The 27218-nt window shown below is 42.0% G+C and overlaps 1 protein-coding gene and 2 long non-coding RNA genes across 3 annotated transcripts; 1 reads left to right on the forward strand and 2 right to left on the reverse strand.

Annotated features, from left to right (window-relative positions):
• Positions 1-193: 193 nt before the first annotated feature.
• Positions 194-4494, forward strand: LOC115125798 (mucin-2-like). Its single transcript, XM_065016636.1, has 6 exons — positions 194-351; positions 1567-1713; positions 2088-2143; positions 2312-3850; positions 3939-4021; positions 4091-4494. The coding sequence occupies exons 1-6, from the start codon at positions 194-196 to the stop codon at positions 4169-4171; spliced, it is 2064 nt and encodes a 687-aa protein (XP_064872708.1). The 3' UTR covers positions 4172-4494.
• A 4551-nt stretch (positions 4495-9045) lies between these two features.
• LOC115125797 (uncharacterized) lies at positions 9046-14363 on the reverse strand. Its single transcript, XR_003863025.2, has 3 exons — positions 13465-14363; positions 12762-13311; positions 9046-9356 (listed from the first exon to the last, which is right to left on the reverse strand). It is a non-coding gene; the product is annotated as an uncharacterized LOC115125797 (long non-coding RNA).
• Positions 11275-12262, reverse strand: LOC135570682 (uncharacterized). The gene is made up of 2 exons (XR_010463571.1): positions 12099-12262; positions 11275-12036 (listed from the first exon to the last, which is right to left on the reverse strand). It is a non-coding gene; the product is annotated as an uncharacterized LOC135570682 (long non-coding RNA).
• Positions 14364-27218: the final 12855 nt, after the last annotated feature.

Genomic DNA, 27218 nt, shown 5'->3' on the forward strand with positions numbered 1-27218 from the left:
TCCAGGTAGTTTATCTTTATATCTAGGTAGTTTATAACAAGTTTTTCTCTTCATAGAGAATAAGATGATGTCTATGGCTTGTTTCCAGTAGTAGAAGTAGTGAATGTCAGTTTCCAACCCTGTAGCCTCGTAAAGAGGTTGTGGTAATGATTTATACTGAAAAACATGATGCCATGTGTTGTATCTCAACTCCATGGTTTGTCTCTCAGTGGACCCCCCAGTGACATCCTGTATGGAGGGGTTGTACCTACCCATGTTCCTGTCTCCAACACCAGCCCAGGGTGCAGTGCTCTACGCCTCTGCAGACCAACCCCTGGAAATCACTGTCAGAGCACAGGCTACCCAGTCCACGTAAGAGAAAGGAAACATGGAAACACTTAGCCGATAGGTAGAGACTAAAATCAGGGGTTTTAAATGCAATAGTTGGACCAACAGGTGTGTCAGCGGGTTGTTGCTCTTCCCTACAATCAGATTTAAAAAACAGATACAAATACACCTTATGGAACAGCGGGGACTGTGAAGCAACACAAACATAGGACAGACACATGCGCGCACACACACACACACACGATAACATACCCACTATACATACACATGGACTGTAAAGCCTTGGCAGCAGCTAATGGGGATCCATAATGAACACAAATACAAATATACAGTCAATACATAAACTGATCTGACATCTACAGTCAATACATAAACTGATCTGACATCTACAGTCAATACATAAACTGATCTGGCATCTACAGTCAATACATAAACTGATCTGGCATCTACAGTCAATACATAAACTGATCTGGCATCTACAGTCAATACATAAACTGATCTGGCATCTACAGTCAATACATAAACTGATCTGGCATCTACAGTCAATACTTAAACTGATCTGACATCTACAGTCAATACATAAACTGATCTGGCATCTACAGTCAATACATAAACTGATCTGACATCTACAGTCAATACATAAACTGATCTGACATCTACAGTCAATACATAAACTGATCTGGCATCTACAATACATAAACTGTCAATCACAGTCAAACATAAATGATCATCTACAGTCAATACATAAACTGATCTGACATCAACAGTCAATACATAAACTGATCTGTCATAAACTGATCTGACATCAACAGTCAATACATAAACTGATCTGGCATCTACAGTCAATACATAAACTGATCTGACATCTACAGTCAATACATAAACTGATCTGACATCTACAGTCAATACAGTCAATACATAAACTGATCTGACATCTACAGTCAATACATAAACTGATGTCAACTTTATTCAAGACTCTTTTAGCTTCAACATTTAACACTTTCCATTTCAATACAGGACTTTTTTATTTGTTTGATTCATATTTTGAAGTGATGCAGTTCTGTCCTTGATCTTTTCTTGTCTATTAATGTTACGTATAAATGTCATGTTGTATGTTTTGACCCCAGGAAGAGTAGCTGCTGCTGAAGCTAATGGGGTTCATAATGAAAAATAATAATAAATATATAATAATTATAAAATTATAATGACATTGTATTGTTTTCTCCCTGTGTGTTTCAGGGTTTCAGAGCTGTTGGTGAGTGGACCTTCCAGTATCACAGAGAACACCACTGTCCCAGGAGAGTACCTTCTAAGATGGACGCCCACTGAGGATGAGGAGGGAGGGTACTATCCTGTGTGCTTCATCGCTCAGGGAGTGAACGACAGGTCAGTCTGCTGCCACTTCAACTGGAAACGTATAGCATATAACATAATGACTTACCTGATTAAATAAAGGCACAAAATAAACTAGCATAATGCATCATTTCTGTAGGCTACTATCAAGACGATCAGTTGAATGTACATTTAGAAACATTTTGGTAGAATCCATTCAGTTGCAACTGACTAGGTTTTAACCTGCCTTTCCTTCAATGGTATGTGGTTTGTTTGGCTTTGACATATTTTTTTAAACCAATGGAATGTGGTTTGTTTGGTTTTGATATGTTTCATTAAACCAATGGAATGTGGTTTGTTTGGTTTGTAATGTTTTATAAAATGGTCTTTCACAAAGATCTGAACAGTTGTTCTGTTGATCTTCTCAGTTCCATGTATCACTCTGAGCTGCGCTGTCTGATCGTCAGGGTTGGAAACACAAGTGGTGGGTACAGTTTCACTACAGCATGAGGTTAATGATCCCCTTTCTGGTGTTCTGCTAGTCTCACTGTTACTTACAGATGCTAGTTGAAATGCATGTTTGAGACAATTAGCAACCAATCAACCAATCAACACATCTCTGTCTGTCTGTTTGTCTGTCTTTGTGCTACAGCCATCAGAACCACAGAGGAACCAACAACCTCCCCTCCTCTGACAATAAACCTCACAACCACATCGGAACCAACAACCTCCCCTCCTCTGATAATAATCCTCACAACAACAGAGGAACCAACACCCTCCCCTCCTCTGACAACAAACCTCACGACCACAGAGGAACCAACAACCTCCCGTCCTCTGACAATAAATCTCACAACCACAGAGGAACCATCACCCTCCCCTCCTCTGACAATAAACCTCACGACCACAGAGGAACCAACAACCTCCCCTCCTCTGATAATAAACCTCACAACCACAGAGGAACCAACAACCTCCCCTCCTCTGACAATAAACCTCACAACCACAGCGGAACCAACAACCTCCCCTCCTCTGACAATAAACATCACAACAACAGAGGAACCAACAACCTCCCCTCCTCTGACAATAAACCTCACAACCACAGAGGAACCAACAATCTCCCCTCCTCTGACAATAAACCTCACAACCACAGAGGAACCAACAACCTCTCCTCCTCTGACAATAAACCTCACAACCACAGAGGAACCAACAACCTCTCCTCCTCTGACAATAAACCTCACAACCACAGAGGAACCAACAACCTCTCCTCCTCTGACAATAAACCTCACAACCACAGAGGAACCAACAACCTCTCCTCCTCTAACAACAAACCTCACGACCACACAGATTGCACCTGCACTTCCAAATACCACCCAAACAACTACTGAACTCACAACCACACCCACAAATGTCAGTACGTACGCTCCCACAACTACCACAGCTCCCACAACTACCACAGCACCCACAACTACCACAGCTCCCACAACTACCACAGCACCCACAACTACCACAGCACCCACAACTACCACAGCTCCCACAACTACCACAGCTCCCACAACTACCACAGCTCCCACAACTACCACAACTACCACAGCATCCACAACTACCACAGCTCCCACAACTACCACAGCTCCCACAACTACCACAACTACCACAGCTCCCACAACTACCACAACTACCACAGCACCCACAACTACCACAGCACCCACAACTACCACAGCTCCCACAACTACCACAGCATCCACAACTACCACAGCACCCACAACTACCACAGCACCCACAACTACCACAGCATCCACAACTACCACAGCATCCACAACTACCACAGCACCCACAACTCCCACAACTACCACAACTACCACAGCACCCACAACTACCACAACTACCACAGCTCCCACAACTACCACAGCACCCACAACTACCACAGCATCCACAACTACCACAGCATCCACAACTACCACAGCACCCACAACTCCCACAACTACCACAGCTCCCACAACTACCACAGCACCCACAACTACCACAGCTCCCACAACTACCACAGCATCCACAACTACCACAGCATCCACAACTACCACAGCATCCACAACTACCACAGCACCCACAACTACCACAGCACCCACAACTTTAAGTACACAGCCAACCACCGATCTCACAACCCATATTGTGGACGGTACAACAACGAGCAGTGGGCCTAGTAAGTACAAAATTAACTTTAGTTCAAATTTTAACAAATGATTTGTGTATGTGTTTTGTAATAATGTGGACTGGCTGTGTTTCCACAGGATACGTTGCTGTACTGAGGATAAAACTGTCCTCTCTGAACCCACTGACAGATGATTACATCAGAAACGTGGTTTTACAACAGGTCAGTGTCAGATCAGACAGGTTTCTCCTCGGCTCTACTTGATAATCACTGTGTGTGTTGTGTTTCCAGCTCCGCGAGGAACTGATCAGACAAGGGCTGCCAGGGGACTTCGCGCTACGCCTGAGAGCCACTCATGGGATCAGTTCCTGAGGGACGAACAGGAATTCAGATCGACATTCTTCACTCCTACTTGTCTTGTCTTCCTGGTTCTGATTCTGCAGAAATTCATTTTGAAGAAGAAGTGGTTCCTTATAATGACAGAATATGGATGATTTGTACTAATCTCTTGGGACAGACGCACGTAACATAAATTATGATTTTTGTTCAGGATTAGTTGAATGGACTTACTACTTCTGACTGGATGTTAGTTGAATGGACTGACTACTTCTGACTGGATGTTAGTTGAATGGACTGACTACTTCTGACTGGATGTTAGTTGAATGGACTGACTACTTCTGACTGGATGTTAGTTGAATGGACTGGATGTTAGTTGAATGGACTGACTACTTCTGACTGGATGTTAGTTGAATGGACTGACTACTTCTGACTGGTTAGTTGATGTTAGTTGTTAGTTGAATGGACTGACTACTTCTGACTGGATGTTAGTTGAATGGACTGACTACTTCTGACTGGATGTTAGTTGAATGGACTGACTACTTCTGACTGGATGTTAGTTGAATGGACTGACTACTTCTGACTGGATGTTAGTTGAATGGACTGACTACTTCTGACTGGATGTTAGTTGAATGGACTGACTACTTCTGACTGGATGTTAGTTGAATGGACTGACTACTGACTGGATGTTAGTTGAATGGACTGACTACTGACTGGATGTTAGTTGAATGGACTGACTACTTCTGACTGGATGTTAGTTGAATGGACTGACAGTACTTCTGACTGGATGTTAGTTGAATGACTAAAATGTAAATGATTTATGTCTACAAGAAGAAATACAACATTAATATGATTGGTAATGTACAGAGGTAGACTGGGGTTCTTTCCTGTTTGGTAATGTACAGAGGTAGACTGGGGTTCTTTCCTGTTTGGTAATGTACAGAGGTAGACTGGGGTTCTTTCCTGTTTGGTAATGTACAGAGGTAGACTGGGGTTCTTTCCTGTTTGGTAATGTACAGAGGTAGACTGGGGTTCTTTCCTGTTTGGTAATGTACAGAGGTAGACTGAGGTTCTTTCCTGTTTGGTAATGTACAGAGGTAGACTGGGGTTCTTTCCTGTTTGGTAATGTACAGAGGTAGACTGGGGTTCTTTCCTGTTTGGTAATGTACAGAGGTAGACAGGTTCTTTCCTGTTTGGTAATGTACAGAGGTAGACTGGGGTTCTTTCCTGTTTGGTAATGTACAGAGGTAGACTGGGGTTCTTTCCTGTTTGGTAATGTACAGAGGTAGACTGAGGTTCTTTCCTGTTTGGTAATGTACAGAGGTAGACTGGGGTTCTTTCCTGTTTGGTAATGTACAGAGGTAGACTGGGGTTCTTTCCTGTTTGGTAACGTTCAGAGGTAGACTGGGGTTCTTTCCTGTTTGGTAATGTACAGAGGTAGACTGAGGTTCCTCCTGTTTGGTAATGTACAGAGGTAGACTGGGGTTCTTTCCTGTTTGGTAATGTACAGAGGTAGACTGGGGTTCTTTCCTGTTTGGTTGAGGTAGACTGGGGTTCTTTCCTGTTTGGTAGTGACAGAGGACACAGGTAGGGGTTCCCACTGTTTGGTACCCACACACACACTCAGGAAGACGTTCACTTTCACTCACACATGGAGCATTGAACAATGAGGTTGAATTGACATTGACAAAGAGAAGAAATAGACTGACTAAAGAGTTTGACATTCCTAAAGAGAAGAAGAAATTTGACACTGACGAAAGAGAAGAAGAAATAATGACACTGACGAAAGAGAAGAATTGACATTGACGAAATGAATTGACATTGACTAAAGAGAAGAAGAAATGAATTGACATTGACTAAAGAGAAGAAGAAATGAATTGAATTGATGAAATTTGACATTGACTAAAGAGAAGAAGAAATTAATTGACTGTTAAAGAGAAGAAGAAATGAATTGACATTGACTAAAGAGAAGAAGAATTGACATTGAGGAGAAGAAGAAATGAATTGACATTGACTAAAGAGAAGAAGAAATGAATTGACACTGACTAGTTTTAAATGAATTGAATTGACATTGACTAAAGAGAAGAAATGAATTGACACTGACTAAAGAGAAGAAGAAATGAATTGACATTGACTAAAGAGAAGAAGAAATGAATTGGGAATTGATTGAAATCATTAAAGTTTAAAATATTAAATGTTAAGAAAACATTGAGATATTAAAGGTGTTAAAATAATGCAGGTGAAGAGTTATAATGTAGTTTTAAGTTGTGAATCATATAGAAAAATTTCATTCTGCTTATTAAGGACAACGCCTTAGGAGGTTGATAACGAGACATTATAAGGTCAAATGATCATGTTTAAAATATTGAATTATTAAGATATTGGAGTAATAATTGTGAAGATTAAAGAGAAAGGAAGTTTGAAATTGATGTTCAAAGTATATTAAAAGGTGCTAGCTTGATCTGGAAATCCCTTGAGGTTTCCTCATTGAAGAAGTGTTCTAGAACATTCTAGAAACTGACCTCATTGGTAGAAGTGTTCTAGAACATTCTAGACCTTTAGGTTGCCTCATTGGTAGAAGTGTTCTAGAACATTCTAGAGAAGAAGAAATAGAATTGACAGTTGACACCAAAGGAACTGAGCATCCCGAAGAAAAAATGTTTATAAGTTGACATTTTCTTGTTATTAAATACAGTGCTTCTCATGAAATTGTTATAGTTTTTAGGTAAAGGGTTTAGGTAAAGACGCTGAAGGCCATCTCTCAATTTAATGTTCTGCTTCTCATAAAATGGTTATAGTTTTTAGGTAAAGGGTAAAGGTAAAAGGTAAAGACGCTGAAGGCCATCTCTCAATTTAATCCAAGGTACATTGTTGCGTATCATCAATTGGTGATATTGATTGATCTGTTTTATTTATGCCTTTTTTTCTGTCATTTTGAATAAACTTGCTTTATTGTTCTGAAACCCTGTGTCATCAAAGAGTCATACAAGCGTATGTCGTTTTACTCCAGGTTTCTGAAACAGATTGTTAAACATATTGGTTAAATGTTAAACCTGAATTGCTGGTGGAAAACATTGGGAGATATTGGTAAATTGAGGGGTGATTAAAAACCCAGGAGAGAGTATCCATGTGTCAGGTGACTATTTGGCCTGGACGAGAAAAGATTATAGGGTGAGGTAGTGTAGTTTTAAGTTGACCTGAAAATATATATTTTTAAACTGTTTCATTCTGGCCTTATTAACTGCCTGTTCAGGGGCAGAACAACCTTGTCAGCTCGGGGGTTTGAACTTGCAACCTTCCTTATATTAGGAGGTTGAGTTCATTAAATGGCTACCCTAAATGTTATCAGGGTGTTTAAAATATTGAAGACCTATTAAGATATAAGGTACTGGGGAGTAAAGACCTAAATTAGGTGAGGTGTAGTAAGATTAAAGACCTGAAAAGATGCTAAAGGTAGTTTGAAAAAGACCTGAAAAGATGCTAGGTTGTTTTAAGAAGTTGATGAAAAGATGCTAGGTTGCAGGGTGAAGTATATTAAAAGACCCTTACTGTGTTGTGTACTAGCTCAGTGGTAAGGCAGAAATCCCTATTGAGGTTTCCTCCTGCATTGGCATTTTAGCATTTGAGTGTTCTAGAACATTCTAGGAATATTTTGGAATATAGGAAAGCCTAAAAATATACCCCATGCAGTTACCTACAAGGTTGGATGATCCTGAATATTTGAAGTGTTCTTTAATTATGTTCTTCTTCTTTAAAAACATTCTACCAGGTGTTGAGTTCACTGTAAAACAATATTTCTCCTCTCCCATCAGAACCGTCTAATCCGATCGTCAGGATGTCAGGGATGGACCTCCCATTGGACCCGGAATCTCCCCTGACAACGGAACCTTCCTGAAGTTCTCCCTCGCCTCCGTTTCCATGGCAGCCGTGGAGCCTGCTGGTGTTCCTGCTGCCGCTGCTCGTCATCACCCTCCTCAGGCTGGAGAACCTCATTACATTCTCCTCCTCTGCAGCTGACTGCAGCAGTGAGTGGGGCAGATCATTCACCAACATGGTGATCTGTAGGATATCTTCAGAGGTCCACCGTGTCCACCTGAGACCACAAATCAGGTTTCTTTCTCTGGCGATGTCCGGAATGACACCGTATCCACTTTATAATTGTCAAACAGTAGTTTTCTGTTCAGATTTCCCCCCTCTGGTTAAATCTGGACTAACCTGGTTAAGCTGGACTAACCTGGTTAAACTGGACTAACCTGGTTAAATCTGGACTAACCTGGTTAAATCTGGACTAACCTGGTTAAACTAGACTAACCTGGTTAAACTAGACTAACCTGGTTAAACTGGACTAACCTGGTTAAATTGGACTAACCTGGTTAAACCTGGACTAACCTGGTTAAACTGGACTAACCTGGTTAAACCTGGACTAACCTGGTTACACTAGACTAACCTGGTTAAACTAGACTAACCTGGTTAAACTGCACTAACCTGGTTAAACTAGACTAACCTGGTTAAATTGGACTAACCTGGTTAAATCTGGAGGGACTGAACCTGCAATCTGGACTAACCTGGTTAAACTAGACTAACCTCTGTTGGTTAAACCTGGACACACTAGACTAACCTGGTTAAATTGGACTAACCTGGTTAAACCTGGACTAACCTGGTTAAATCTGGACTAACCTGGTTAAACTAGACTAACCTGGTTAAATCTGGACTAACCTGGTTAAGCTGGACTAACCTGGACTAACCTGGTTAAACTAGACTAACCTGGTTAAATCTGGACTAACCTGGTTAAACTAGACTAACCTGGTTAAATCTGGACTAACCTGGTTAAACTGGACTAACCTGGACTAACTGTGAAGTACTGTATATCGTAAACCAGAACTCATATATTTGATTGGAAGTGTTGAACTGTAACAGATGGTTATTGGATTGGTTAAACACCTCCTTTTTAAAATGTTATTTTATAACCTTTATTTAACCTGGCAAGTCAGTTAAGAACATATTCTTATTCACAGTGACGACCTACACCGGCCAAACCCGGACGACGCTGGGGCAATTGTACGCCACCCTATGGGACTCCCAATCACAGCCGGATGTGATACAGCCTGGATTCAAACCAGGGACTGTAGTGATGCCGTGCCTCAGACCGGGAGCTTCTTTGAAGAGATGAACAACCACCTCAGCAGGTTGTGACAATAACGTTCTTTTTAAAAGGGTCCCTCTGTTACAAACACAAGAACAATTAACATTTAAATAGTGAAGGAAAAGGGGTATTTAGTGAAGGAGAAACAAAAAAACGTCATAACAGAATTATATTTTTTATTACATTTCAATACAAATAGGTTAGTGTCTTCTCAAATGGAGAAAAGCTACGTAGTGTAAGACTGTCATGTCAACATTAAAACCCTGTAGAAGGCACAGTAAAATACCATATATGTGTCTTAAAGCAATAATGTTATACATTGCACTGCATTATGGGTAAAATGCTGAAAAATACTGTTATTTACTGTAATTGGAAGCCTCCTTGGAGGAATTCCTCAAGTCATTCTGTATAATTTATTTACAGTAATAGCTTATGCCTACTGTAGATTTGTAGTTAAGTACGTACACACAACACCAGCTTGATATGTCCCTTGTCCTCTCTCTATTCACCCACAGAGTAACAGCCCCTGGTGCTGTCTGTCTCTCTATTTACCCACAGAGTAACAGCCCCTGGTGCTGTCTGTCTGTCTATTTACCCACAGAGTAACAGCCCCTGGTGCTGTCTGTCTCTCTATTTACCCACAGAGTAACAGCCCCTGGTGCTGTCTGTCTGTCTATTTACCCAGAGAGTAACAGCCCCCGGTGCTGTCTGTCTGTCTATTTACCCAGAGAGTAACAGCCCCTGTTGCTGTCTCTCTATTTACCCACAGAGTAACAGCCCCTGGTGCTGTCTGTCTGTCTATTTACCCAGAGAGTAACAGCCCCTGGTGCTGTCTGTCTCTCTATTTACCCAGAGAGTAACAGCCCCTGTTGCTGTCTGTCTATTTACCCACAGAGTAACAGCCCCTGGTGCTGTCTGTCTATTTACCCAGAGAGTAACAGCCCCTGGTGCTGTCTGTCTCTCTATTTACCCAGAGAGTAACAGCCCCTGTTGCTGTCTGTCTATTTACCCACAGAGTAACAGCCCCTGGTGCTGTCTGTCTATTTACCCACAGAGTAACAGCCCCTGGTGCTGTCTGTCTATTTACCCAGAGAGTAACAGCCCCTGTTGCTGTCTCTCTATTTACCCACAGAGTAACAGCCCCTGGTGCTGTCTGTCTGTCTATTTACCCAGAGAGTAACAGCCCCTGGTGCTGTCTGTCTCTCTATTTACCCAGAGAGTAACAGCCCCTGGTGCTGTCTGTCTATTTACCCACAGAGTAACAGCCCCTGGTGCTGTCTGTCTGTCTATTTACCCAGAGAGTAACATCCCCTGGTGCTGTCTGTCTGTCTATTTACCCAGAGAGTAACAGCCCCTGGTGCTGTCTGTCTCTCTATTTACCCAGAGAGTAACAGCCCCTGGTGCTGTCTGTCTATTTACCCACAGAGTAACAGCCCCTGGTGCTGTCTGTCTATTTACCCACAGAGTAACAGCCCCTGGTGCTGTCTGTCTATTCACCCACAGAGTAACAGCCCCTGGTGCTGTCTCTCTATTTACCCACAGAGTAACAGCCCCTGGTGCTGTCTCTCTATTTACCCACAGAGTAACAGCCCATGGTGCTGTCTGTCTCTCTATTTACCCACAGAGTAACAGCCCCTGGTGCTGTCTGTCTATTTACCCACAGAGTAACAGCCCCTGGTGCTGTCTGTCTGTCCATTTACCCACAGAGTAACAGCCCTGGTGCTCATTCTAGTCTTTCTCTTTCTATGCTTGTCCTAGGGTTGAGAAGAGCTGACCAATCAGAACCTGAGGAGGTTTGTTTACGGAGCCCCATGAGGAACACATGATGCTGACTTCTCTCTGTCCTGGATGCTCTCCTGACCAAACTGTCCCGTTTCACCGCCTCTGAACAAGCTTACCCTAAATAGAGTTGCCCCTGATCATAGATCTAGGATTGTACCCAATCCCAATTTGATCTCAACCCCCCCACACACACACAAAACACAGGCACACAATATAATTTGTAATTAGTGTTGTAATGATGCTTATTTGGTTACATATGTGATAACTGTTGTTACTTCTATTGTCAATTATGTTGTTCATTTGTAGTTAATGTTGTCAGCTATTTGAATACGTGTATTTTATGTACATTTGTATATATTTCTTTGTATTCAGATTTCAGCTAGAATTTCACTGTAAATATTCAGCATTGTAATGGCACCAGAGTTGCCAGCTTAAATACTGTAATTCTGCTTTACAGCAGAGATGCTGTAATGTATGTTTACAGTAGTATTTTCCTTACTGTAAAACAGTGGTATTTAAACCTTTTCAGCAGGGAACCCATTTTTATATAAAAAAAAATGTTTCTATAATATTGTTTAAATAAAAATAAAAATAACAGTAAATAATAATATAAAACATTTCAAATAATATTGTTGGCAACCCCACTGCAGTTGTGGGCACACGAATCCCGACATTGAATACTACTACTGTAAAAACCTTACGGCTGTAAATGTAAAGCAGAGATGCTGTAATCTGTTTTATAGTATGGACGATACTACTGTAAAATATATTACAGCATCTCTGCTGTAAGGCAAAATTACAGTATTAAGCTGGCAACTCTGGTGCCATTATAATGCTGCTAAATTTACAGGAAAAAGTTTTACATCAAAATACACTCATTAACCCTTTTCCTTCCATATAATCAGTTAGCAGTTTAAAGCTTCACAACATTCATTTTACAACTAAAATCTACTGCATCAATAAACTGGACATAAACCTGCAGATGTAAGTCAACTCAATAAGATAATTAATCATAGCATCAATAAACTAGGCATAAACCTGCTGCAGATGTAAGTCAACTCAATAAGATAATTAATCATAGCATCAATAAACTGGGCATAAACCTGCTGCAGATGTAAGTCAACTCAATAAGATAATTAATCATAGCATCAATAAACTGGACATAAACCTGCTGCAGATGTAAGTCAACTCAATAAGATAATTAATCAACATCAATAAACTAGGATAATTAATCAACTAATAAGATAATTAATCATAGCATCAATAAACTGGACATAAACCTGCTGCAGATGTAAGTCAACTCAATAAGATAATTAATCATAGCATCAATAAACTGGACATAAACCTGCAGATGTAAGTCAACTCAATAAGATAATTCATTTTTAAAAAAGTTCTTCAACTACCACCAAACTGCTGGGAAAGGAAGTTCGCTACATCCAATGACTCTCCAACACTGGATAAAAGCAATCAATCAGTTATTACTATATAAAACAGATTTTAAGTCAAACTTTTTCAACACAAAATCCACCAAATGAGCGACAACACCGAAGACAACTAACATAGACATGAACACCAAAGAGGATCCAAACACCTTGGCTGCACTTCCTGACATGGTTACAGACACATATTCCACACAAGGAAGGACAACATAAGTAAGAACAGAAATAAAGCAATAAAAGGCCATAATGCCAAAAAGTATACCCTCCCAGGGACCAGTGGTCAGAGATGACTTCCTCTCCGTCTTTCTGGCAGCCAGGCCTTCCTTCACAAAGGACTTTGATGTTTTCACATTCTCCTTCTTCTTGTAGGTTTCCCAGTTATTCACATCAACGTCCTCATTCCTCTTCAACACTCTGAGATCAACTCTTCTCTGTCTCACTTCGTCTGCCATGTCCCTTAGTATTCTGTTGACTCTGATGTTCTCCGACGTGATTGGATCCCAGCACACCGGACAGATAACGCAACCGGAGTCCATACACTTCTGGAGGCATTGTCTACAGAAGGTGTGCTGGCAGCTCAGCGATATATGTCCAACGAAGACTTCGGTACAGACGGAACAGATGAAGACTGTAGCCATGTTTCTCTGTGTTCTCAGAAGCCTTGGTTACACCTTTCATTAAAAATAAATAATAATATCCGTTATAGATCTTCTAGGTCTTCTCATTGAAAGCAAGTCTGAGAAGCGGTCATCTGCGATTTCAATGAGTCTTTGCGTCTTTTACTTTCGGTTTTGTACACCAGCTTCAAACATCTGAAACCACAATAGTTGTGGTTATTTAAAATAGATTTCACAGCGGTTTAGATTGTACAATGATTCTCTACACTCAATAGTGCTCGTTTTGTCACATAAACTGAAATTAGGCGAACTATTAACATTATTACAACTAGAAAATACATAATGTACCTTTAACACGTTGTTGTAGTCGTCCGATCAAGATCTGGTCGATATTTGTTCCGTGTACACCACCGAGGTATAATACAAACTGGAGACTGCTTCCTAGATGTCCGACCGTTGTTTTCAAGGTAATCTACTCACGTTCGCATTGAGAAGTAGGGAGCTTGCAGCTCGATACCGAGACCGGACTATGGTCAAGAGGGTGTGTTGAAAAGTTAAGTACTGGGCGTGTGGACATGGTTGGGTTTCGGTTCATTATAATAAATACAAAAACCATTGTTTTCGATTCAGGTTTTGATTATTTGGGTTGTATTCAACAATGAGCGTGTGGATAGAGTCAGTGCTGTCCGGGATCCTTGGTACCTCCCTAACCTTAACCCTTACCTAACCATTTTAAATGTACAATTCAATGGGGTAGGACCATCCCAATCATTTTGGATAGAATGGCCCATGTGGTAATGACCTGGGTGTGGGAAAGCGCTCTGCTATAGGTAGTGCTGAGCAATTAGTGCTTTGAGTCGGGTTTCGGGTTAATTATTTGTTTATCTCGGCTTTCGGTTTTGATTATTTGAGTTGAATATTGTAACACAGAATAAAATCTGTAAAAGTCCCATGATGGTAGTGATTGCCGATGACTGCTGATTAACCAACAATTATTTACATGATTTTACTTCATCATATTTCAGTTGCGTATATCATTTGTTTTATTTGATGACTTTATTATTTTGATTCCAAGTCATCATCTCATCTCTATAGAGCTGCTGGTTATGCTGTCTGACAAAAACTATATTTTGTAGTTCTTCAAAGTAAATAAGGCATACTTAATGCCTGCTGAATGCCAACTATCAATCACTTTGATCACGTATTTTCCAGGTAGAGATTAATCACGAAGCAACAGCTGCTCTCTATATCCACTCACGCGCATTCTTGTCTCTTCAGTAGCAGGCCTAAAAAGAAACGCAGACTGGACAAAGTAAATACGCAATGGATTATGGTCATTGTAGTTTAGTGAATAAAACGTGGTAATTAACTATGTAGATTATTGGCCTGTAGGAAACTACAAGTTCCTACTACATCACACAGAAACAGTCTGACGTGCCCAGTGAGTTCACAGAAGAAGAGAAAAAAGAGAAAGAAAATGGGATTCAAGGAATTGAACCGATATCCATCAATTAGTTGTTCAAAAACAGAAAACAAACCCAACACATATTCCAGTTGATAGCTCAGCAGTAGGTTAGGTCAGAGCGGAGATGGGCAACTTTGACGGGGGAGGCACAAAAAAATCTGAACACATCTGGAAGGATCGGTTTTAGTGACTTTTCATGCAGCCCAATCAGCAACGCAAAACGGTCAAAGTGGCAACAATTTCGCCCAATTAGCCGATTCGCTTTCCATACTCCTTTCCACACCCACTCGCCTCCGGTCGCCATAAATCCATCTACAGGCATTTCGCTACACAATAACATCTGCTAAATATGTGACAAACTATTTTCATTTCTGCCGTCATAATGAATCACCGATAACAGAACTCCTTGGAAAATCCACAATAAAAAATTCCTTACCAAAGATTAACAGATAAAGGCAATGAGGCTAATGGCTTTACTGCCCTGCCATTTCGATGAGGTAATGAGGATAATGGCTTTACTGCCCTGCCATTTCGATGAGGTAATGAGGATAATGGCTTTACTGCCCTGCCATTTCGATGAGGTAATGAGGATAATGGCTTTACTGCCATGTCATTTCTATGAGGTAATGAGGAAAATGGCTTTACTCCCATGTCATTTCGATGAGGTAATGAGGCAAATGGCTTTACTGCCATGTCATTTCGATGAGATAATGAGGCAAATGGCTTTACTGCCCTGTCATTTCGATGAGGGTAATGCCTTTACTGTCCTGCCATTTCGATGAGGATAAATGGCTTTACTGCCCTGTCATTTCGATGAGGTAATGAGGATAAATGGCTTTACTGCCCTGTCATTTCGATGAGGATAAATGGCTTTACTGCCCTGTCATTTCGATGAGGGTAATGCCTTTACTGTCTTGCCATTTCGATGAGGATAATGGCTTTACTGCCCTGTCATTTCAATGAGATAATGAGGATTCTGGCTTTACTGCCCTGTCATTTCGATGAGGTAATGATGCTAATGGCTTTACTGCCCTGTCGTTTCAATGAGGTAATGAGGGTAATGGGCTTTACTGCCCTGTCATTTCAATGAGGTAATGAGGTTAATGGGCTTTACTGCCCTGTCATTTCAATGAGACACTGAGGATAATGGCTTTACTGCCCTGTCATTTCAATGAGACAATGAGGATAATGGCTATACTGCCCTGTCATTTGCTTACCATATGACCCATATTTACAGAACAAAACGGCACCAAACTGAAATGTTTTATTTTGTAAACATCATTTAGATGATGACAATCATTCACATGAAAAGGCAGATCAACAAATTCTTTGCATATTTTATTTGTATTTTCTTGCAACTTTCAACTCACACGTGGTCATATTTGACATCTTTGCAATAAAACATGAATACAATATTTTTTTTTTTTGGGGTTGGGGGTGGGGGGATTTCATAGATCCATAAATTGAACCTGTTTTTGGGTGTGAGTGTATTTGATTGAGTTTAACACACTAACAGTACATCTCATGTTTTACCTTTGTACTTCCTGTCTCTCCTCCCCCCCTCCCTCCCTCCCTCTCTCTGGTCTTAATTAACTTAACTTAATTAACTTAAGGGTCATGTGACAGGAAATAATCACCAGGCTAATAAATCATATGTGATTTGATGCAAAGTGTGAATACAAGAACAAAACGTTTGACACTGATTCAATTCTTTTTTGTCTTCCTTTCTTTAAATAATTTGACAAATGTGAATGAGTGAAGGTTTCCTTTTTACGTTATCCAACTCCCTCTCTGTGAGGCCTGAAGTCTATCCAACTCCCTCTCTGTGAGGCCTGAAGTCTATCCAACTCCCTCTCTGAGGCCTGAAGTCTATCCAACTCCCTCTCTGTGAGGCCTGTCAGTCGTAGCCTGAAGTCTATCCAACTCCCTCTCTGAGGCCTGCCCGTCGTAGCCTGAAGTCTATCCAACTCCCTCTCTGAGGCCTGAAGTCTATCCAACTCCCTCTCTGTGAGGCCTGAAGTCTATCCAACTCCCTCTCTGTGAGGCCTGAAGTCTATCCAACTCCCTCTCTCTGAGGCCTGAAGTCTATCCAACTCCCTCTCTGAGGCCTGAAGCCTATCCAACTCCCTCTCTGAGGCCTGAAGCCTATCCAACTCCCTCTCTGTGACGCCTGTAGCCTGAAACCAAGACTATATGTACATATTTGACAAAACAATCACCAAATATACAAAGAAAATCAGACGTGTCTTGTGGATATCTGGTAGATGTCATCGTTTGATGGCGTTAGCGAAACATTTCTTCATTTTCATCATCACAGTCATCATCATTGCCATCGCTATTATTACACAGGAAGTCAATAATAAATGAAAAGTGATGGTCTGTGTGGTGATAGGAGTGAGGACTGTGATCTATTCCTGCTTGTCAATCATTGACACAGAGACTAGGAAACAAAACAGTATTTACAGAAATCATATTCACCCTCCTGGGGGTAATTAAAAAATATATATATATAACAAAAATAAATTAACTGAAATAAAATAAATCAAACGTAAGAAATTAAATCAAAACAAAATAATATGAAACCAAAAAATATATAATTTACTCGATATGAGTTTAAGCCAACAGCATCTGTTTTCTTTAATGGGAAGTACTGCTTCAGACCAGTGCATTCCAGGGCCAAACCAGTTCAATACTGTTTTAAACCTGTTCAATTCAGATTCGACCAGTTTGAACTTTCTGGACCACATCTCCTTTAAAACTAGAAACTAGAAACAAAAGAGAAATAAAGAAAAAAAAACATAATAAAATAACTAAACCCAAAAAGCAACAAAACCCATTTTTATTTTAGTAATGTAACTTTGTCCTGTGAAGCGATACGCATTCTGTCCATTAACAGGGAATATTCTCAAACATTAAAAGTCCTATATGGGTCTGTTCAACCCTCAGACAAAGTCTAGCAGTAGATTTGATCTTCTCCTTACTTTATATCTTAGTTCATTAATATAAGGATCCCATCAGGGGGGTGTTGTGTGGCTGTTAGGGTTGAAATGGCAGACAAGATGTCCTACAGTAGCTGTGATGCTCGCTCTTCCTTCTCAAGTGAAACTCATCACAGGAAGTAGAGTTTTAGTGGCTTTTCAACCTCTTATTCTTCATTTTTGTAGCTGTTGTTTACAGCTTGACCTCTCTCTTCTCGCCTGGTGCTCGTCTTCCTCTCTCTCCTCGTCTCGTGCTCGTCTTCCTCTCTCTCCTCGTCTGTCTGTGCTTGTCTTCCTCTCTCTCCTCATCTCGTGCTCGTCTTCCTCTCTCTCCTCGTCTGGTGCTCGTCTTCCCCTCTCTCCTCGTCTGGTGCTCGTCTTCCTCTCTCTCCTCGTCTGGTGCTTGTCTTCCTCTCTCTCCTCGTCTGGTGCTCGTCTTCCTCTCTCTCTCGTCTTCCTCTCTCTCCTCGTCTGGTGCTCGTCTTCCTCTCTCTCCTCGTCTTCCTCTCTCTCCTCGTCTGGTGCTCGTCTTCCTCTCTCTCCTCGTCTCGTGTTTGTCCTCCTCAGTACCTGTTCTGGTGTTCGTAGTGCCAGCGGTTGAAGTCGATGTTGAAAGCTACGATGCTGCCAGACGCCATGCCAGTGATCAGAGTCCTGCAGACAGACAGAGACCACGTCAAAGCATAATATAGTTAGCAGACAGAGACCACGTCAAAGCATAATATAGTTAGCAGACAGAGACCACGTCAAACCATAATAAAGTTTGCAGACAGAGACCACGTCAAACCATAATAAAGTTAGCAGACAGAGACCACGTCAAACCATAATAAAGTTAGCAGACAGAGACCACGTCAAAGCATAATATAGTTAGCAGACAGAGACTACGTCAAACCATAATATAGTTAGCAGACAGAGACCACGTCAAACCATAATATAGTTAGCAGACAGAGACCACGTCAAACCATAATAAAGTTTGCAGACAGAGACCACGTCAAACCATAATAAAGTTTGCAGATGCTTTTAATCCAAAAGTGACTTCCGGTCATGGGTGCGTACATTTTACGTCCTGGGAATCTAATCCACTATCCTGGGAATCTAATCCACTATCCTGGGAATCTAATCCACTATCCTGGGAATCTAATCCACTATCCTGGGAATCTAATCCACTATCCTGGGAATCTAATCCACTATCCTGGGAATCTGATCCACTATCCTGGGAATCTGATCCACTATCCTGGGAATCTAATCCACTATCCTGGGAATCTGATCCACTATCCTGGGAATCTGATCCACTATCCTGGGAATCTAATCCACTATCCTGGGAATCTAATCCACTATCCTGGGAATCTAATCCACTATCCTGGGAATCTGATCCACTATCCTGGGAATCTAATCCACTATCCTGGGAATCTAATCCACTATCCTGGGAATCTAATCCACTATCCTGGGAATCTGATCCACTATCCTGGGAATCTAATCCACTATCCTGGGAATCTGATCCACTATCCTGGAAATCTAATCCACTATCCTGGGAATCTAATCCACTATCCTGGGAATCTGATCCACTATCCTGGGAATCTAATCCACTATCCTGGCGCTGCAAACCAACTGAGCAACAGAGGACCACATAAATATCCATAAGGGAATCCACTAGAAACCACATCAGACCAGCATGAATCTAATCCAGTCTGGTTCTGGTCCTGGGAATCTGATCCTGGTCCTGTCTGATCCACTTCCTGAAATCAATGCACTATCCTGAAAATCAGAAACATCCTGGGAAAATCCACTATCCTGGGAATCTAATCCCTCCTTCTGACAGCCTGGGTAGATGTAGAGCTGTTTAATCCACTATCCTGGCCTGCCCACTATCCCCTCCCCTCCCTCCCTGGGAATCCTGACCCACCTCTGGTCTGATCCACTATCCATGGCAATCTATCCAGCGTCACAGCCTGGGTAGATGTAGGAATCTGATCCACTATCCTGGGAATCTCACAGGCCTGCCCACACCTCCACCACCCCTGGGAATCTGATCCACTCCTGTCTAATCCACTTCCTGGGAATCTGATCCACTATCCTCAATCCACTATCCTGGGAATCTGATCCACTATCCTGAAATCTAATCCAGGGATCCTGGAAAATCCACTATCCTGGGAATCTGATCCACTATCCTGGGGGATCCTGGGAGGGAGGAAAAGAAAGAAACCACATCAGACCAGGAGGGAAGGGAGGGAGGGAAGGAAAGGGAGAGAGGGAAGGAAAGGGAGAGAGGGGGGGGAGGAAGGGAGGGAGGGAAAACATGGGAAGGGAGGGAGGGGTAATGGGAGGGAGGGAAGGGAGAGAGGGAGGGAGGGAGGGATGCCAGGGAGCCTGGGTAGATGTAGAGGGAGAGTCACAGGAACCACCCCGGGTCACCAGGTTCTGACCGAGGGATCGGGCGGGGGAGGGAGGGAGGGGAGGGAGGGAAGGGGGAGGGAGGGGAAGGGGAGGGAGGGAGGGAAGGAAAGGGAGAGGGGAAGGGAGGGAGAGGGAGGGAGGGAGAAGGGAGGGAGAGAGGGAGGGAGGGAGGGAGGGAGGGGAGGGAGGGAGGGAGAGGGAGGGAGGGAGGAAAAAGGCAGGAAGGAGAGAGAAAGAGAGGGAGAGAGGAAGGATGGGAAGGGAGGTAGAGAGAGGGGAAGGGAGGAAGAGGGAGGAGAAGTAGAGAGGGGAAGGGAGAGAGAGAGGGAGGGAGGAATAAGAAAGTTAGAGAACCCACAAGAAAACCAGGGAGAGGGTGGATTAGTTTGTACGTGTGTGTGTGTTAGTGTGTGTGTGTTAGTGTGTGTGTGTTAGTGTGAGAGTGTTAGTGTGAATGTGAAAGTTAGTGTGTGTGTGTTAAACCAGTGTGTGTGTTTTGTGTGTGTGTATTAGTGTGTGTGTGTTAGTGTGTGTGTGTTAGTGTGTGTGTGTTAGTGTGTGTGCGTTAGTGTGTGTGTGTTAGTGTGTGTGCTAGTGTGTGTGTTAGTGTGTGTGTGTTAGTGTGTGTGCGTTAGTGTGTGTGCGTTAGTGTGTGTGCGCTAGTGTGTGTGCGCTAGTGTGTGTGCGTTAGTGTGTGTGCGTTAGTGTGTGTGCGTTAGTGTGTGTGCGTTAGTGTGTGTGTGTTAGTGTGTGTGTGCGTTAGTGTGTGTGCGTTAGTGTGTGTGCGTTAGTGTGTGTGCGTTAGTGTGTGTGCGTTAGTGTGTGTGCGTTAGTGTGTGTGCGTTAGTGTGTGTGCGTTAGTGTGTGTGCGTTAGTGTGTGTGCGTTAGTGTGTGTGCGTTAGTGTGTGTGTGTTAGTGTGTGTGTGTTAGTGTGTGTGTGTTAGTGTGTGTGTGTTAGTGTGTGTGTGTGTGTGTTAGTGTGTGTGTGTTAGTGTGTGTGTGTTAGTGTGTGTGTGTTAGTGTGTGTTGTTAGTGTGTGTGCTAGCGCAGGTCCCTAATGGATCCTTATAAGGATTATTTACATTATAACATTTCAGAACACCTACTCATTCAAGGGTTTTTCTTGATATTTGTTTTGACAAACATTGTAGAATAATAGTGAAGACATCAACACTATGATATAACACATATGGAATCATGTAGTAACCAAAAAAAAGTGTTAAACAAATCAAAATAGATTTTAGATTCTTCAAAGTAGCCACATTTTGCCTTGATTACAGCTTTGCACACTCTTGGCATTCTCTCAACCAGCTTCACCTGGAATGCTTTTCCAACTGTCTTGAAGGAGTTCCCACATATGCTGAGCACTTGTTGGCTGCTTTTCCTTCAGTCTTCAGTCCAACTCATGCCAGCACATCTCAACTGGGTTGATGTCGGGTGATTGTGGAGAACCTGTATAGTTCTACTGACCAACCCTGTATAGTAACACTTAGCACCTTTTTTCCAAGAGAGTAGAGTCATTGACCTCTGAGCCAGAAGTTTATAATATATAATACTGATATAATGTATCAGATAAAACTTTATTTATCACATGCGCCGAATACAACAACTTTACCGTGTAATGCTTTACTTACAAGCCCTTAACCAATAATCAAAAATAAGAAAATATTTAATATTTAGTAGACTAAAATAAAAAAATTATAAAAGTAACACAATAAGAACAACAATAACGAGACTATATACAGGGTATTACGGTACAGAGTCAATGTGGAGGCTATATACAGGGTATTACGGTACAGAGTCAATGTGGAGGCTATATACAGGGTATTACGGTACAGAGTCAATGTGGAGGCTATATACAGGGGGTACCAGTACAGAGTCAATGTGGAGGCTATATACAGGGTATTACGGTACAGAGTCAATGTGGAGGCTATATACAGGGTATTACGGTACAGAGTCAATGTGGAGGCTATATACAGGGTGTTACGGTACAGAGTCAATGTGGAGGCTATATACAGGGTATTACGGTACAGAGTCAATGTGGAGACTATATACAGGGGTACCAGTACAGAGTCAATGTGGAGGCTATATACAGGGTGTTACGGTACAGAGTCAATGTGGAGGCTATATACAGGGTATTACGGTACAGAGTCAATGTGGAGGCTATATACAGGGTATTACGGTACAGAGTCAATGTGGAGGCTATATACAGGGTGTACCAGTACAGAGTCAATGTGGAGGCTATATACAGGGTATTACGGTACAGAGTCAATGTGGAGGCTATATACAGGGGGTATTACAGTACAGAGTCAATGTGGAGGCTATATACAGGGTATTACGGTAGAGAGTCAATGTGGAGGCTATATACAGGGTGTTACGGTACAGAGTCAATGTGGAGGCTATATACAGGGTATTACGGTACAGAGTCAATGTGGAGGCTATATACAGGGTATTACGGTACAGAGTCAATGTGGAGGCTATATACAGGGTATTACGGTACAGAGTCAATGTGGAGGCTATATACAGGGGGTACGGTACAGAGTCAATGTGGAGGCTATATACAGGGTATTACGGTACAGAGTCAATGTGGAGACTATATACAGGGTGTTACGGTACAGAGTCAATGTGGAGACTATATACAGGGGGTACTAGTACAGAGTCAATGTGGAGGCTATATACAGGGTATTACGGTACAGAGTCAATGTGGAGGCTATATACAGGGATTACGGAGTCATGGGAAAAATACAGGGTTTCAGTCAGAGTCAATGTGCAAAACTGATAGAGTACAGAGTCAATGTGGAGGCTATATACAGCTGTAATCAGAGCAAAAGTGGAGGCTATAAAGTATTAACGGGGGCTACAGAGTCAATGTGGAGGCTATATACAGGGTATTGCACAGAGTCAATTTTTACAGGGTTTTACAGAGTTGTTAAAACAGTTTGAAATATCAGAGTCAATGTGGAGGCTATATCAGGATTACGTGTCCAGAGTCAATGTGGAGGCTTCACAAAAAAAATACAGTTTTATATCAGGAGGTACTGGTACAGAAATGTGGAGACTAAAAGGGGACACTGGTACAGAGTCAATGTGGAGACTATATACAGGGTATTACGGTACAGAGTCAATGTGGAGGCTATATACAGGGTATTCCGGTACAGAGTCGATGTGGAGGCTAGAACAGGAAGGAAAGAGTCAATGTGGAGGCTATATACAGGAGGTACTGGTACAGAGTCAATGTGAGACTATATACAGGGGACACTGGTACAGAGTCAATGTGGAGACTATATACAGGGTATTACGGTACAGAGTCAATGTGGAGGCTATATTACATTTACATTTAAGTCATTTAGCAGACGCTCTTATCCAGATGACTTACAAATTGGTGCATTCACCTTATGACATCCAGTGGAACAGTAGTGCATCTAAATCTTTTAAGGGGAGGGGGTGAGAGGGATTACTTTATCCTATCCTAGGTATTCCTTAAAGTGGTGGGGTTTCAGGTGTCTCCGGAAGGTGGTGATTGAACAAAACGCTGTCCTGGCGTCTGTGGGAGTTTGTTCCATATCTAAGGGTTTACGGTAGAGTCGATGTGGAGGCTATTTAATAGATGACACAGAGTCAATGTCAGAGGCTATTGGTAGGGGTACCAGTACAGAGTCAATGTGGATATTACAGGGAATGTTTGGTACAGAGTCAGTGTGGAGGCTATATACAGGGTGTTACGGTAAGAGTCAGTGTGGAGGCTTTACAGGGTGTTACGGTACAGAGTCAATTGGAGGCTATATATGGGGGTACCGGTACAGAGTCAGTGTGGAGGCTATATACAGGGGTACCAGTACAGAGTCAATGTGGAGGTATATACAGGGGTGACCTGCAGAGTCAGTGTGGAGGCTATATCAGGGGGTACCGGTACAGAGTCAGTGTGGAGGCTATATACAGGGGTACACAGAGTCAGTGTGGAGGCTATATACAGGGGTACCGGTACAGAGTCAGTGTGGAGGCTATATACAGGGTTTAACAGAGTCAGTGTGGAGGCTATATACAGGGTATTACGGTACAGAGTCAGTGTGGAAGCTATATACAAGGAGGAATGGGAAAAAATTTCAGTCTCTCGATGTGCAAAACTGATAGAGACATACCCCAAGCGACTTACAGCTGTAATCGCAGCAAAAGGTGGCGCTACAAAGTATTAACAGGGGTGAATAATTTTGCACGCCCAATTTTTCAGTTTTTGATTTGTTAAAAAAGTTTGAAATATCCAATAAATGTCTTTCCACTTCATGATCGTGTCCCACTTGTTGTTGATTCTTCACAAAAAAAATACAGTTTTATATCTTTATGTTTGAAGCATGAAATGTGGCAAAGGTCGCAAACAGGGGGCCGAATACTTTGCAAGGCACTGTAAGTCTCCAACTTTAGATATTTTTGCAATTCCGTCCAGTCATTGGCAGCAGAGAACTGGAAGGAAAGGCAGCCAAAGGAAATGTTGGCTTTGGGGTTGACCAGTGAGATATACCTGCTGAAGCGTTGCTACAGGTGGGTGCCGCTATGGTGAGCAGTGAGCTGAGATAAGGCGGGGCTTTACCTAGCAACCTTATAGATGACCTGGAGCCAGTGGGTTTGGCGATGAATATGTAACGAGGGCAAGCCGACTAGAGCATACAGGTCGCAAGTGGGTGGTATAAGGTGCTTTTGTAACAAAACGGATGGCACTGTGATAGACTACATCTAATTTGCTGAGTAGAGTGTTGGAGGCTATTTAATAGATGACATCGCCAAAGTCAAGGATTGGTAGAATCGTCAGATTTAACCCATGTTTGGCAGCATGAGTGAAGGAGGCTTTGTTGAAATAGATTTAATTTTGGATTGGAGATGCTTAATGTGAGTCTGGAAGGAGAGTTTACAAACTCAGACACCTAGGTATTTGTAGTTGACCACATATTTTAGGTCAGAACCGTCCAGAGTAGTGATGCTATACGGGCAGGCGGGCAGCAATTGGTTGAAGAACATGTATTTAGTTTTACCTGCATTTAAAAGCAGTTGGAGGCCACGGAAGGAGTATTGTATTGTATGGCATTGAACTCCCTGTTCTGGAGGTTTGTTTACCAGTGTTCAAAGAAGGGCTCAGATTATCAAATGTTTGCTGACAAAACAACAGTGGATCAAGCTTGATTCACCAGCAGCAAGCGCGATATCATTGATGAATAGAGAGAAAAGGTGGCCCGAGGAACCCTGTGGCACCCCATAGAGACTGCCAGAGGTCAGGAAACAACCCTCTCACTCAATGTCAGCAAAACAAAAGAGATGATCGTGGACTTCAGGAAACAGCAAAGGGAGCAGCCCCCTATCCACATCAATGGGAGAGCAGTGGAGAAGGTGGAAAGTTTTAAGTTCCTCGGCGTACACATCACGGACAAACTGAAATGGTCCACCCACACAGACAGTGTGGTGAAGAAGGCGCAACAGCACCTCTTCAACCACAGGAGGCTGAAAAAAATGTGGCTTGTCACCGAAAACCCTCACTAACTTTTACAGGTGCTCAATTGAGAGCATCCTGTCGGGCTGTATCACCGCCTGGTACGGCAACTGCTCCGCCCTCAACCGTAAGGCTCTCCAGAGGGTAGTGAGGTCTGCACAACGCATCACCGGGGGCAAACTACCTGCCCTCCATGACACCTACACCACCCGATGTCACAGGAAGAACAAAAAGATAATCAAGGACAACAACCACCTGAGCCACTGCCTGTTCACCCCGCTATCATCCAGAAGGCGAGGTCAGTACAGGTGCATCAAAACAGGGACCGAGAGATAGAAGCTGTTTTTCAAGGCAATCAGATTGTTAAACAACCACCACTAACACAGAGAGGCTGCTGCCTACCTACAGACTTGAAATCAATGGCCACTTTAATAAATGGAACACGAGTCACATTAATTATGCCACTTCAAGAATGTTTACATATCTCTCATTACTCATCTCATATGTATATACTGTATACTGTATCCTTCACTATCTATTCTTCACTATCTATTGCATCTTAGCCTCTCTGTCACGACTCATCCATATATACATATATATATATACATATATATATACTTATCCCATTCCTTTACTAGTTTGTGTGTATTAGGTTCTGTTGTGGAATAGTTAGATATTACCTGTTAGATATTACCTGTTAGATATTACCTGTTAGATATTACCTGTTAGATATTACCTGTTAGATATTACCTGTTAGATATTACCTGTTAGATATTACTACACTACATACTACCATGTGACCATAACATTACCATGTGAGATAACGTCTTACCATGTGACCATAACATCTGCTAACCATGTTAACATCTTAACCTGTTACCATAACATCTAACCATGTGACCATAACATCTACCTGTGAGATAACATCTACCTGTGACCAATAACTCTGCTAACCATGTTAGATAACATCTACCTGTTAGATATTACCTGTTACCATAACATCTAACCTGTTAGACCATAACATCTACCTGTTAGATATTACCTGTGAGATAACATTACCTGTTAGATATTACCTGTTAGATTAACATTACCTGTTAGATAACATCTACCATGTTAGATAACCATTACCAATAACGTTAGACCAATATTAACCATGTGACCATATTACCATGTGACCATATTACCTGTGACCAATAACGATACTGCTACACTGTCGGACCTAGAAGCATTTCCAATAACATCTGCAACCATGTGACCAATAACGTCTGCTAACCATGTGACCAATAACATCTGCTAACCATGTGACCAATAACATCTGCTAACCATGTGACCAATAACATCTGCTAACCATGTGACCAATAACATCTGCTAACCATGTGACCATTAACATCTGTACACCATGTGACCAATAACATCTGCTAACCATGTGACCAATAACATCTGCTAACCATGTGTATGTGACCAATAACATCTGCTAACCATGTGACCAATAACATCTGCTAACCATGTGACCAATAACATCTGACCAATAACCAACCATGTGTATGTGACCAATAACATCTGCTAACCATGTGACCATTAACATCTGCTAACCATGTGACCATTAACATGTGACCATTAACATAACATCTTAACGCTAACCATGTGACCAATAACATCTGCTAACCATGTGACCATAACATCTGTGACCAATAACATCTGCTAACCATGTGACCATTAACATCTGTTAACCATGTGACCAATAACATCTGCTAACCATGTGACCATTAACATCTGCTAACCATGTGA

Source organism: Oncorhynchus nerka, unplaced genomic scaffold (genome assembly GCF_034236695.1).
Source record: "Oncorhynchus nerka isolate Pitt River unplaced genomic scaffold, Oner_Uvic_2.0 unplaced_scaffold_938, whole genome shotgun sequence".
NCBI lineage: Eukaryota > Metazoa > Chordata > Actinopteri > Salmoniformes > Salmonidae > Oncorhynchus > Oncorhynchus nerka.

Coding starts and splice junctions, on each gene's coding strand:
- LOC115125798 (XM_065016636.1), top strand. CDS start 194: ATGGTTTGTCTCTCAGTGGACCCCCCAGTGACATCCTGTATGGAGGGG. Junction 2,144..2,311: donor CAGGGTTGGAAACACAAGTG/GTGGGTACAGTT, acceptor TTTGTGCTACAG/CCATCAGAACCACAGAGGAA. Junction 4,022..4,090: donor GAAACGTGGTTTTACAACAG/GTCAGTGTCAGA, acceptor TTGTGTTTCCAG/CTCCGCGAGGAACTGATCAG.